The 15,467-nt window shown below is 37.0% G+C and overlaps 1 protein-coding gene across 1 annotated transcript in view; it reads left to right on the plus strand.

Moving 5' to 3' along the window:
- LOC126297766 (serine proteinase stubble) overlaps window positions 1-15,467 on the plus strand; it is a 209,028-nt gene that overhangs the window by 165,250 nt on the left and 28,311 nt on the right. Inside the window, exons 4-6 of the mRNA XM_049988941.1 lie at window positions 1,342-1,507; window positions 5,938-6,087; window positions 6,424-6,566. Coding sequence (XP_049844898.1) covers window positions 1,342-1,507; window positions 5,938-6,087; window positions 6,424-6,566 — 459 coding nt within the window. The remainder of the gene's footprint in view (window positions 1-1,341; window positions 1,508-5,937; window positions 6,088-6,423; window positions 6,567-15,467) is intronic.

Genomic DNA, 15,467 nt, shown 5'->3' on the forward strand with positions numbered 1-15,467 from the left:
TAACCCTAGAAAAGCAGCACATTTTTGAATGGAAATATGAAGGTATGCAGTAGGAGGCTGAATAATTTAACTTGGAAACAACATATTTTTGAAAGTAGCCAATTTTCTATGTGAAGAATAAGATTCTGGCACCTGTGGGTCTTTGTCTGTAAATGGAACCTATGAAATATCCCAGATGTATAGCACATTTATGGGAGTGGCATTGCTATTATATTTAATGTACCATGCAGTAAGAACTTTTGACAGCTGCTTCAAACTGCCAATTTTCCACTATTGTATGACTTGTTAAGCATTTTATGAAAATATCCTTTGTTCTGAGATGTGTTGTTGTCTTCAGTCCTGAGACTGGTTTGATGCAGCTCTCCATGCTACTCTATCCTGTGCAAGCTGCTTCATCTCCCAGTACCTACTGCAACCCACATCCTTCTGAATTTGCTTAGTGTACTCATCTCTCGGTCTCCCTCTACGATTTTTACCCTCCACGCTGCCCTCCAATGCTAAATTTGTGATCCCTTGATGCCTCAAAACATGTCCTACCAACCGATCCCTTCTTCTAGTCAAGTTGTGCCACAAACTTCTCTTCTCTCCAATCCTATTCAATACCTCCTCATTAGTTATGTGATCTACCCATTTCTGAGATATGCGAAACAAAATTTATGTGCACATGTGATCCCTGTAAAAGACATCAGCAAATGAAGTATTGAAACTTAAACAATGGAAACTCCATGTTAGAGCATCAACAATATAAGAATAAGATAGATTCCTACTCACCATGAAGACAACATGTTGAGTTGCTGACAGGCACAATGAAAAGACCCTTGAATATTGTCTTTAAGCCAGAGTCTTCTTCGGAAAAGAAAACACACACACATTCATTCACACAAGCAAGCACACCTCACACAGACATGGCCCCCATCTCCAGCAGCTCTGTCTGATATGTCAGAGATGGTGGGCATGTGTGTGTGTGTGAGAGAGAGGTGTGCTGGGTTGTGTGAACGAATGTGGGTGTCTTTTCTTTTCTGAAGATGAATTTGGCTGAAAACCAATATGTAACTTCCTTCTCACTGTTCCTGTGTTGAACTCAATATGTCATATTAATAGTGAGTAGCAACATTTTTACTTAAATGGTTAATATTGAAACTTAAATATTGATGTAATAAAAAAATGATAATTGGTGAAAAACGCATGACCTCTTCTGAGTTTCTACATAAATTTTGCTGTCAGTTGTGTTACTATGAGACATAAATGAACTGACTGTGTTGAAGTTGACCCTTATGTAGACTGAATAATATTTTCCTTTACAGTTATACTTTGCATTTTAATTGGTGAATATCTTTTCAGAATGTGGGACACCACAGCTTACTTTCCAGAAACGAATAATTGGTGGCAATGAGGCTTACTTTGGGGAATTTCCTTGGCAAGCACACATTCGCATAGCGGGTTACCAGTGTGGAGGAGTGCTTGTCAGTCAGTGGTATGTTGCAACAGCAGCCCACTGTATACATAGGTAAGATGTCTGTATAGGTAACAGGCCATTATTTGAAAATGAGGATCTCAGACAATTACACAACTTAGTATATGGAAGTTCTCAATATGTCAAATAAGCAGAAATATGACTCATCAGTGTAAATAAGAATATATTATACTTATATGATAGAGAAACTTAAGGTAGTGACATTTACATTTCAGTATTGGTAACATAAATTTTATACACATATCAGCTTATACAATTTTGGTCTGAGTTTGAACCACTACATTAGCACACTATTTTTGTAAAAATACAGTTTTCATTCTGCATGTTTGAAAGTTTACAGTTTGTAGATACATCCTTCCTGCTTGTTTTCAAACTTAGTTAAACCTGTTCCCATGAGTGCCACTGTCACAGCATATCTTCAAGATGGTTGCTACACTTGACATTTGTCAGAAGCAATGTCTGTCATAGAATTCCTGTGCTGTAAAAACGGGACAGTGGGAAACATCCACAAGAGGATGGAAAAGGTGTATGGAGATGTTGCTGTCGATCACAGGACAGTTATTTGGTGGGCAAGAAGGTTACATGATGAAAGTGGGCAAGGCAGTATTGAGTGTTGTCCTCGCAGTGGCAGGCCTCATACTGCACACACTCCAGACAATGTGCAGAGAGTTAACGAATTGGTGACTGCTAACAGACGCATCACAGTGAACGAATTGTCATGCTACATTAGGATAGGGGAAGGAAGTGTTTGCAGAATACTGAAAGCGTTTGTGCCAGGTAGGCTCCCAGGATGTTGACAGTGGCTCACAAAGAAACAAGAAAAACGGTATGCAGCAAACTTTTGGAACAGTACAAGAATGGTGGAGATGAATTTCTTGGAAGAACTGTGACAGGCGATGAAAAATGACTCCATCATTTTTAACCAGAAACAAAGAGGCAATCAATTGAGTGGCATAAGGCACATTCACCCAAGAAAAAAATTCAAAACCACACCTTCTGCTGGAAAAGTTATGGCTATGGTGTTTTTTGATTCCGAAGGACTCTTGCTTGTGGACATCATGCCAAGTGGAACCACCATAAATTCTGATGCATATGTGATGACACTGAGGAAACTTCGAGCTCAACAGAGTCATGTTCCACCACATTGTCAAAAGCAGGATGTTTTGCTGTTGCATGACAATACACTGCCACATGTCAGTCAAAAAACTGATGGAAGCGATCACAAAAGACAACACTGAAACACCCGCCTTACAGTCCTGACCTGGCTCCATGTGACTATCATCTCTTTGGGAAACTGAAAGACTCTCTTCATGGAACAACGTTTGAAGATGATGACTCCCTTGTGCACACTGCCAAACAGTGGCTCCAACAGGTTGGTCCAGAATTTTACTGTGCTGGTATACAGGTGCAGGTTCCAAGATGGCGTAAGGCAGTTCAGAGGGACGGAAATTTTGTGGAGAAAAGAAAATATTGTTCCTAAAGGAAGTATCTACACACTGTAAAACTTTCAAATGTGTAGAATAAAAGATGGATTTTAAAAAAAATAGTGTACATTTCTTTTGGAGTGGCCCTCGTATGTCTCACTTTATTACAAAGGGAAATCGAACTGTAATCTCAGTAAGCATTAGGTACACTAAGCCTTGCATTCTATGTTGCTGACACTGCTGCACATCTGAATTGTGCTTTGACAAGTTATTGTTTGCATCTCTTCAAACTGCATGTTAGATGTAACATGCAGCAACATACCTGTTGTGAGGCCCAACTGGAGAGTATCGTTCACTTCTCTTACTACAAAAGTCAACAGTGTCATAATCTGCAAATAAATATTTTTTTCTTTAAAGATATTTCTACTAACATTAAGTCCTCACTAAACCTTGTTTTCAAATTTAGTGGTGCCTCTGTAGCATCTGTACAGAACTTCTCTACTACTCAGCAGTCAAAATGACACCCTGTAGTTAACTAACATTTAAACTGCATAATGCCTGGCTATTTTTAATTGTTTATTTTAATTTTGTCATCTTACATTTCAGTTTCTTCTAGAAAAGGGAACACAGGCTTATTTGTAACTCTCTGTATAACTATAAGTTTTTCCTTCATTGTGTCTCTCAGTTGAATTCCTTAACTTGTCTCCCCCTCAGTTTCTTATTTTCAGCCTTGCATTTTGTTTTCAATATCCTACATTGTGTCAATAAACACTATGTATTTACAATTATTTTTTCTTAATCATTTCATAGTTCTACAATTGTCACAGTTAATGGTTGCTCTTGTGTGGCATTCTGAAGGGGAAAAAATAAAAAATAAATTGATAGTGTGTGAAACAAATAATGAGCTTAATAAATTATGTGTCATAATGATTAGGAAAATGGACTTACAGTCAAGAGGAAATAAGTTCAAATTGCAGTCCCATCATCATGATTTAGGTATTCTGTTGTTTCCCAAACCTTTCAAATGAATACTAGGAGGATGCTAGCAACAAAGTCATGCATAATTCTTTAAGTGAGGTAGTGTTGCACAATGAATAATTTGTATTTAGTAGGATATTAACCCTAACAGAAAATGTTAGTTATGTGAAGAAAGAGAAAAAATTCATATTAGTACAAATTCAATGCATAAGACAAATTGTTTTTATTTGTTTCTTGAAGCCTATGACATTGAAAATATAGTAAATTTCCTGTGTGGGAAACAGTATGAAATCAATGACCTAGCAGAAACTGTTGATATGTTTTTATGGCAACGGTTTGCTAGTTTCGATTGCATTGACACCACATAGGAAGTTGGCACTTGAAACTGTTCTTCACTAATTATTTTGAAAAAGAAAGAGTGATAATGGTTGTTTTACAGATAGTTTTGCTTGGAGAATGTAACAATTAATCTCTTAGGCAGCTGACTGCAGATTTTCTTCTTTTGAAGTTACTTGTATAATCTGAAGGCATGATAATCTGTTGCTTTATGTAATGAGCTTCAGAATATTTGGACCAGATTTGTATCATATTTAGTACACAAGCCAAAAGAAGATAATATATGAAGCAGAGAGCTTCCATACATAGGTAATTAGATATAATTTTTGTGAAATATTTTATGAAAGAATTTAAATATTATGAAGCTGCTTTTTCAGTTAAAGAAATTCCTACTTGATGCTGATGAGGAACACTGTTTATTTCTTGTAGTATGCACTAATGTGTAATGAAGATTATGTAAAGTATGAATTACATTATGATATATGAAGTTACTGCGTGAACGTATACAAAAGATGTTAAGATACTTGCATCTGTGTATCACAATTCAGTACAAAATAAAATATAAATAATATGAAACTTCTGTCAGTATTTATGTCAGGAGAGGAGCATAGCAGATATGCCTAAGAGCAGGGTAGGTGACTACAAAAATTTAAAATCTCACTTTAATCTCAAGCGTTTTTTTTTTTTAAATTTTGTAAAATCTCTTTATTAGAATTGTGGCACTGTCCTGCTGTTTCCATCATGGCACTGAGCAAGGTGGTGAAGTGGTTAGCACACTGGACTTGCATTTGGGAGGAAAGCAGTTCAAATCACCATCGAGTCATCCAGATTTAGGTTCTACATAATTTCCTTAAGACACTTCAGGCAAAAGCTGGGATGGTTCCTTTGAAATGGCATGGCTGGTTTCCTTCCCCATCATTCCCTAATCTGAGCTTGTGCTCTGTCTCTGATGACTCAATTGTTGACAGGATGTTGAACACTGGTCTTCCGTCCTTTTTATCCATCTTGCTATAACGGTGCAAGCTAAGTCATGTCATATTACTTCTCCCTATGGCAGATTAGCAGCAAAACAGAACACAACATATTTACGCAGTTCCAGTAACCACACACAAATATGTCACCAAACATCATTACCCTGTTTCACACTGATACTGTAGTTAACTGCCCATTATGAGTTCTGCTAACTATCCCCATTATGCTGACTCATCTTGACAAAATCTACCATTCCCAAACAAACAGCATTTGACACTGTCAACTCAAAATTCATCTTTGTTATTCAAAGATAACTTCTATTCGTAGCTTCCTCAACCACTCTCAGAATTTATTATCACTGATAACTAGACATGTAAATAACATTAAAAATCCCATAAAACCATAACATATGAAGATACTATAACCTCACAGGGTAAAGATGGGAAATCCAAAAACACTAACATTTTCAGGTTTGGAAGAACATAAGTACTTTGATGCAGTATTTTGAAGCATATATAAGTTAACAGACTCTTCTTCTTGCAATGTTGCTACTGTATTATACTTTATTGCTATAATATTTTCTCATGTTTATCTCTTAATGTCTTAATGAAACACTTCAACATTTAATGTGAAATATAAATGATACACATAGTCAGGTCATTCAAAAATTATTCTTGTATATTTTTTAAATTAATTTACCATAGAAGTTCTCATTTGCAACAAAAAAAATCGAGCACAAACTTTCTTTAACAGGGCACGACTGAAAGATATAATTGTATTTCTGGGTGAATATGACACACAGAACACTGGTCAGTACATGGAACCCCTTCCAGAAGAAACATTCAGAGTCATAAAGAAAATAATTCACCCAAATTTCCAATTCAGGATTACACAGCCTGATAGGTGAGTTTTGCTTTGGAATATTATCCTAATGTAGAATAACTAATGTTTTCTGGCATAGACATTAGAAATTATGTGGTCTAAACACACAAATTTTACCTATTTTTACAAAAATGGGAAGTGATTGTTAATGAGATGTTACTTCATTTATGTCTTAAATGTGATGTATAAAACACCCAGGAAAAGTAAGTTTCAATAACTGTGAAGTCATAGTAATGTAATATGAATTTTGCAAAATCACTGTCAAAATCGTAAGCTCATACAAATGATATATAATTAAGCCCACTTCACCATAAATATGCTTATGCCTGTAAAGTACATATTTCATTGTTGTTTCAGGTTTGACTTGGCTCTACTTAGATTATCACGGCCAGTCTTCTACCGAGAAAACATTTTACCTATATGCCTTCCTAAGCATAATGAAGCATTTATGGGACACACAGGTGTTGTTGCTGGATGGGGAAAAACTGACACAACATATGGTAAGAAGAATGTTTAGTAATCTGAACAGCTAGTATTTACTACAGTATTTTTCTCTTTTAGCTGAAAGTTATGTTAATGACTGTAGTTATCTTCAAATAATAGTTTGTTACTGCAACTACACTTTCCACATTTAGTTGATATTCACCAAGAATGAGCACTTGTTTGAATGGCACACATTGACTTACTTTTTTACTGGTATTGTTTCTGGGTAACTTATGGTTCAGTCACCCAGCACATTTGGAGCACCAATTTTTTTTCAAGATGATAAAGCTATTTCTCAATAGAAAACTATAAATTTATGTAAGAAGCTCTCTGTTAATCTCTACAGATGCAGCTGAGTATTATACAATATTGTCCATTTATTCTACCTACATTTGTGAAAATAAAGTGATAATCATTCAGGGATTTTGGTCAGTGCACAACACAAGTTCATGCAATTTGATTTGTTGCACATTATTTTTAAAATCTTTGTCTAGTTTCATACAGTATACAACTTCACTTTGTGACTGAATCTACTTTCTACATCATCACTTTATCAGGTTTTACTTTTATTTTTTATGTGTGGTGCCTCAGATATGGAGATCAATTTGTGTGCCACACTAACAAGCTTCTGAAATGCATGCTTAACTCCACCTTCTTAGGAATATGAATCAATGCTATAAATTAAAAGTCAGTATTTTTGGTTAAAGAATGTGTATCATGTAGAGCACTTGATTCCTCACAGTGCATGATCAGCCATTGTCAAGAAAAATTTCACTTTGCCAGTCACTTTAGGAAAATACTGTGTTTTGTAGACACCACACAACTCCATGAGCAGAACTATGTGGCTGTTGAATTAATGTTGCAGATGATTACATGTGTCCACTTATTTGAAAGCTCATTGGAAATAGATGAGACATGTGCAAGATGTCCATAATTAAAGTTCCAGTTTCAAAATGCTGTAGAAAGAACACCATTGCTGAGAATGTAATTCTCATCAGACTGTAGACACAAGACTAGTGTAAGACATGTTCAGTATTCTGTCCACCATTTTCTACCACAAGTTGAAATCAGGAAACAGCTTGTTACACACCACATCGGGATGTCTGGAGGGTCACGTTCAGAATTTGTTGCCTTCAATTCAACTATGTTCATAACTAGAACACTGAACACATCTTTCAGATGCCTCCTAGCCAGAATTCATATTAAGACCAGGTGATCTGAATGGCCAGGCTGTAGGGAAATGATGGTTGATAATTCTAGCATATCTGAAATGCCTCTTCATTGGTTGTGCAAGGTGTGGAGGGGCATCAATTTGCATAAAAATGATCCTACCCACACATCAGTGCTGTTGAAGGGCTGGAATGATGTTGGTGTCTAAAAGAATCTCACAGAATTTACCAGCGATGGTACAGGTAGTAGGACCCACAGGACTTATCTCCTTGAAAAAATATTGCCCTATGATGATCGATGCCATCAAACTGCACTACAGAGTCACCTTTGCAGAATAAAGTGGTACCATGTGATGAAGCAAGCTGGGATAATTTTAATTCCCCTCTTGTTTTGCCATCTGCCTCCTTAAATTAATTTTGTTACTTTTAACTATTTACCATTAGCATACGTGAATATAATGTGCATTTTCATAAAAGAGAAAGATTGGCCCTCAGTTTTAATTGAATATAACACCAGATCTAATTTTGTGTTTAGTTTTATGTATGTAATTGATTTTCCTAACTTATTTCGACTGTTCCTAGTTAGTATCTTTCATTATAGGGTGAAATCAGTAATTGCTTCATAACTTAAATTCTATTTTTGACATATAAACAAATATAAATTCTGCACTGATTATAAATGTTTGGAATACGAAATAGATGATAAAGTACCTATTTAGCATATTAGTTTTGTCCAAAGTATTATTTGCGTACCTATATTTGTTAATTTTATGATTTGAACAAATAATTTAGCTTAACCCTCGTAGTAGAAGAAACTGTTAAAAATACACAATTTGTCTATGTATTCAGTTAATTTAATGAGTTAAGTTTTAATTGTAATTTCTGTAAATTTAACTTCAAACAGTGTGTAATTTCAGTACTGATCATTGCGATGATATATAAGGGCACAAATTTTGGTCACGAGGCAGTCAGTCCGCGGCTGAGTTTCAGAGAAGAAACCTGTGTTGGTTATAACAACAACAATGCTTCAAATTAACTGTGGAATAAGTGTTAAACAATTAGGCTTTGTGTAAAAACAGTGACAATGTCTGCTCCATAAATACCTGATTATTCTTGAAGAACTGTGAAGTTTTTGGTTAGGTTTTATTGCTTGTAGATGTTCAACAAGAAACTATTGTAGCAGTATGTGGAGTTTCACCTGAAAACTATTAATGAGACTTATCAAAGGTTAAACAATAGTGCACTGATCATATAACTGTGTATTATTGGGGGGTTGTGAACAGTGAAATTAAAGTACTGTAAAACGTAACTGTGCATCTGTCGGCTTCATAATTTCCAGTAGTCAATGTCGGGATCCACAACCCATTTTTTCAACCAGTGTAGCAACGCAGTATGATGACACCGAGAACAATCAACAATCAATGAAATAATAAAAGTAGATGGAACTGCCACAACCAGTTGATGTGGATGCAGATTTTCCGTTGCCCATGTTCTGGAATTCTGCATATTGACATATCCTTAGAGATGGAAATGAGCTTCATCTGTTCACAGAATGTTCCATGGTGATTCATTGTGGACTTCCATGCAAGCAAGAAATTCCAGAGTGGAGGTTTGTCTTGTTGGTAGGTCAGCAGGAAGCAACTCCTGAACATAGGTGATTTTGTATGGATAGCAATGCAGGATATTTTGTATGATTTTCCATGCTCACAGGCATGTCAAATATTTGCGCAATTTCCCCTGCATGTTTGCACAGAACTGCTTGACCCCTGCAATGTTGTGATCATATTGTTGATTCGATTAACTGCTTTCCTTCCTCTGCCATATTGCACCTCAAAAGAACCTGTCTGTCCAAATTCTGAAATAGGTTTCTCCAGACCCTTAGCAGACATCAGACCAATGCCTTTTTTCATACCCCTGAGCATCCAGAACTTCTGCAGGGTGCTGGTACACAGACATTGTTCTTGAAAGGAGCTTTACCAGCAGTGCTCAATGCTTCATGGAGATGGTCATGTTGGGTTTCTCAGATGCAATCTGAGGAACAGCCATGTGCAGTGCATCAGTTGGTATGCATTTTCTGACACTTACAGTGCCATCTGTTAATCAAATTTTTGTTTACACCATTACAAGACTGTTTAGTGTGGTATAACAATCGATGTGGACCTGGATATAATGGTTCTGACAGAGTGATTATTGTATTTGTTTTTGGCACATAGCATGCAAGTATAGGGAAGCTCAATGGCACATCAAATACATTTAGGTGACATTTCACATTGCTTGACAACTGACAGATTAAATTCTGATCAGTCAGCATTACATAAGCTGAGAGTTTGATGACAGTGGTAATGTCATATCTAGGTTTCTAGGAACATTTAGGGTGGGAGGAAATGTTCAAAGGTAGTACAGCAAAGTCAGTCATGAACTAGGACAAGTATATTGTCTAAATCACCCATTTCCATCCAGTCAGTACAGTACAAGTACTGGTCTGAGGCCTTGTAGGTCATTCATGGTCAGTTTTTGATACACCTTTTATTTGAATCACTGGGTCACATGTCATTGTGTTGCAAAGGCATCTTCTACAGCCCACATTTTTGTCAGTCTCATGTTCTTTTATAAATCTTGCAGATCCTTTAACATACAGACAGGAATGCAAATATAACCTTGATGGCATTTCTCAATGAATATTGCTGAATAGAATTAATACTGATAATTACATACACTGAAGCACCAGAGAAACTGGTACAGACATACATATTCAAATACAGAGATATGCAAACAGGCAGAATATGGCTCTGTGGTTGGCAATGCTTATATAAGATGACAAGTATCTGGTGCAGTTGTCAGATTGGTTGCTGCTGCTAAAATGGCAGATTATCAAGATTTAAGTGAGTTTGAATGTGGTATAGCTGGTGCATGGGTGATAGGACACGGCATCTCTGAGGTAGTAATGAAGTGGGGATTTTCCTGCATGACTATTTTACGAGTGTACCATGAATATCAGGAATCTGGTAAAACATCAAATCTCCAACATTGTTGTGGCCAAAGAAAGATCCTGAAAAAACGGGACCAACAATGACTGAAGAGAATAGTTTAAGGTGACAGAAGAGCAACCCTTCCACAAAATGCTGCAGATTTCCATGCTTTGTCATCAACAATTGCAGCATACGAACCATTCAACGAAACATCACTGATATGGCCTTTCGGAGCTGAAGGACCACTAGCATACCCTTGATGACTGCACAACACAAAGCTTTACAGTACTCCTGGGCCTGTAAACACTGACATTGGACTGTTGATGATTGGAAACATGTTGCCTGGTCAGACAAGTCTCGTTTCTAATTGTATCGACCAGATGGACAGGTACTGGTATGGAGACAACCTCGTGAATCTATGGACCCTACATGTCAACAGGGGACTGTTCAAGCTGGTGGAGGCTCTGTAATGGTGTGGGGTATATGTAGTTGGAGCCCTGCGCCTGCTACACGGACGTCTGAGTCACAGCTCTTGTACAAGATAAGTAATTTAAGTAGTAATAAACTGTTTTTTAACACTTTAAACTAATTTATTACGTTAATTATAGTGCTCTGCAAGCATACCATTAAAGGTTTTTGTCTTACTCGCGTATTTTCACAGTAATCACGTAAAGTTCATTTTGTTTACATATCGCGGCCAGGCCGAACTTTTGAGTTTTCAGATTAAACTTCATACCGCAATCTTAAGTGCATTTACTGATAGTTTAGTGTGCTAAATACGTTTGCTGCCCCTTTATATCTGTAGAGTATCGTCATCTCTTAAGTAATTTCCAGTAAAAAACTTCTGAACCACTGTTTACATAGTCGCGAGTAGGCCTAATTTTTCGTACACGTATTTTCATTGTTTTCCGGTAACTTAATTGTCTTTCTGTCACTAAAATAGATTTGTACCATGAGTGTAAAGTGCCTGACGTGCCGTAGGATCGTTAGCTCCGGGGTCTGGTGTGATGGATGTAGTAACTTTTTTCATTGGGGCGACTGTAGTGGCGTGGGAATTGGGAAAATGAGCGAGACTCATCAGTGGTTCTGTAGGCTATGCAGTAGAGATAGGAAGATTGTGGAACAGGAGGGGAAAATTGCTGCCCTTCAGGCTGAGTTAGATGAGGCTAGGCGAGAACTGGGCAGGTTAAGGGGGGAGAAGGGTAAACAGGGGTGGGAAGTGGCAACAGGCATGAGGAACAGGCCAAGAAATTCTTCTGACCGCTTTGTTATTAATGTACAAAATAGGTTTGACCTGTTGCCTCAGTCAGAAACTGATGAGCCTCTCACAGAAGTAGATGTACACAGGGCTCAACAAGCTTTCAGCAGCAAATTGATTAAGAATGTAGGGAAGTCTGCAAAGAGAAAGAAAGTCTTGTTGCTAGGTAGTTCGCATGCTAGGGGTGTGGGCCAACTTCTGCAGGATGAATTAGGGTTGGATTACCAGGTCACAAGTTTTTTCAAACCTAGTGCTGAACTTGGGCAGGTTACAGAGGATTTAGGTTCACTATGTAAAGGTTTTACTAAGGAAGACACCGTGGTTATTGTGGGTGGGCCGGGCAACAGTATTGACAGAGATCCGGGGTACAGCATAGAGTGTGACCTGGCAAAGATTGCATCGGCATCGAATCATACCAGTGTTGGGTTTGTGTCGGTTCTGGAACGCCACAACCGACCTCATTTGACCTCTTCTGTCAGGAGAGTTAATTTGGAGTTGGAACGGCTACTTGGATCTGGTGCGGGGTCACACATTGGTGTGGTTCGTGTTGATTCACTCTGTAGGTGGGACTATACTAGACATGGCCTACACCTCAACAGGAAAGGGAAGGGTAAACTGGCTGGGCTGATAGCAGGAAATTTAAAGGGGGGAGGAACTACATCTCATGGTGGAAACTCTTTTTTAGTGTAAGATCAGTGTCCAGTGGGAAACTCAGCCATGCAAGTACTAAAGATGTCAAAAAAGTTCAAGATAGTTGCAAAAGTAAAATGAAAAATGTTAGTATATTTCATCAAAATATTGGGGGATTGAACAATAAAATTGATGAGCTTCTGCTTTGTTTAGAAGATATAGAAACTGAGAATGTAATAGATGTACTATGCCTGTCTGAGCATCACATTGTCACTGATATGCAAAAGGTTAGCATCAATGGGTACAAATTAGCTGCACATGTAAGTAGAGATAATATGATGAGAGGAGGAGTTGCCATATATGTCAAAAGCTTCCACAGTGCAAAAAATTTAGAAACTAAAAAATTTTGTGTAGAGCAACATATGGAAGCATGTGCCACTGAACTTAAACTAAAGGATGGCACTTTCATAATTGTAACAGTGTATAGGTCCCCCTCAGGGAATTTCCAGCTATTTCTGGAAAACTTGGATGCTTTGTTGTGCTATCTGTCAGACAGGGGGAAGCAAATTATCATTTGTGGGGATTTCAATGTTGATTCCCTGAAAGAGTGTAATAGGAAGAATGACCTTTTAGTATTACTCAGTTCTTTCAATTTGAGCTCCGTCATTGATTTTCCTACTCGGATAACAAAGAACAGCAGTACATTGATAGATAACTTTTTTATAGACCAAGATAAGTTTAAGGACATAAATGCTTATCCTGTTGAGAATGGTCTTTCAGATCATAGTGCACAGCTTGTTACAGTACATGACATAGCTCCATGCAGTATAATAAATCAGACTTTCAAAGCAGTGCGTTCAATTAACAATATAAATGTTGCAAACTTTAGGGAAAGCCTACAGCAGCTAGACTGGGATGAAGTGTATAAGGAACCCGATGCAAACTTGAAATATAACTTATTTCACAATACATTTTTAAGGGTATTTGAAAATTGTTTTCCCAAGAAAATAGTTAAACATAATTCCAAGAAAACATATAATAAACCTTGGCTAACTAAAGGAATAAGAATATCTTGCAACCGCAAAAGAGAACTGTATCTAACAGCAAGATGGAGTACTGACCCCGAAATTGTTCAATATTATAAAAACTATTGTGCGGTACTAAGAAAAGTTATTAAAAAGTCCAGAAGCATGTGTATCATGTCTGAGATCAGTAACTCTGATAATAAAATTAAAGCAATTTGGAATATTATTGAAAGGGAAACAGGGCAACCAAGAGCACAGGAAGACTTTAGTGCAATAAAATTGAATGACAAGTGCACTAACAAACAATCAGAAATTGAAAATATTTTGAATAATCATTTTTTAAATGTTGTGGAGAAAATAGGATCTAGATCTTCACTAGAAGAGGCAAGGCTATTAATAGAAGAGGCGATACCTGCACAGTTTGAAACAGCTGTAATTCCACCAACCTCTCCCTCTGAAATCAGTAAAATAATAAACTCACTGAAAAGTAAAAGCTCTTACGGAATTGATGGCATTTCCAGCAAAGTACTTAAAGCTTGTTCCCCACAGATAAGTAGAATTCTCAGCCACGTATGTAATAGCTCTTTGGAGCAGGGTGTTTTCCCTGATAGACTGAAATATGCCATTGTAAAACCATTGCATAAAAAGGGGGATATGTCGGATGTCAACAACTACCGCCCAATCTCTCTTCTGACAGCTCTATCAAAAATTTTTGAGAAAGTAATGTATTCAAGAGTAGCCTCCCATATTTGTAAAAATAAAGTACTAACAAAATGTCAGTTTGGTTTTCAGAAAGGCTTTTCAACAGAAAATGCTATATATGCTTTCACTGATCAAATATTAAATGCTCTGAATAACCGGACATCACCCATTGGTATTTTTTGTGATCTCTCAAAGGCCTTTGATTGTGTAAATCATGGAATTCTTTTAGATAAGCTAAATCATTATGGTTTGAGTGGGGCAGTGCACAAATGGTTTAATTCATACTTAACTGGAAGAATGCAGAAAGTTGAAATAAGTGGTTCGTGTAATGTTAAAACAGCTGATTCCTCAAACTGGGGTGCTATCAAGCACGGAGTCCCACAGGGTTCGGTCTTAGGTCCTTTACTGTTCTTGATATACATTAATGACTTACCATTCCACATTGATGAAGATGCAAAGTTAGTTCTTTTTGCTGATGATACAAGTATAGTAATAACATCCAAAAACCAAGAACTAAGTGATGTAATTGTAAATGATGTTTTTCACAAAATTATTAAGTGGTTCTCAGCAAACGGACTCTCTTTAAATTTTGATAAAACACAGTATATACAGTTCCGTACAGTAAATGGCAAAACTCCAGTAATAAATATAGAATTTGAACAGAAGTCTGTAGCTAAGGTAGAATTTTCAAAATTTTTAGGTGTGTCCATTGATGAGAGGTTAAACTGGAAGCAACACATTGATGGTCTGCTGAAACGTCTGAGTTCAGCTACGTATGCTATTAGGGTTATTGCAAATTTTGGTGATAAGAATCTCAGTAAATTAGCTTACTATGCCTACTTTCATTCACTGCTTTCGTATGGCATCATATTCTGGGGTAATTCATCGTTGAGTAGAAAAGTATTCATTGCACAAAAACGTGTAATCAGAATAATTGCTGGAGCCCACCCACGGTCATCCTGCAGACATCTATTTAAGGATCTAGGGATCCTCACAGTAACCTCACAGTATATATATTCCCTTATGAAATTTGTTGATAATAATCCAACCCAATTCAAAAGTAATAGCAGTGTGCATACCTATAACACCAGGAGAAAGGATGATCTTCACTATGCAGGGTTAAATCTGACTTTGGCACAGAAAGGGGTAAATTATGCTGCCACAA

Source organism: Schistocerca gregaria, chromosome X, assembly GCF_023897955.1.
Source record: "Schistocerca gregaria isolate iqSchGreg1 chromosome X, iqSchGreg1.2, whole genome shotgun sequence".
NCBI lineage: Eukaryota > Metazoa > Arthropoda > Insecta > Orthoptera > Acrididae > Schistocerca > Schistocerca gregaria.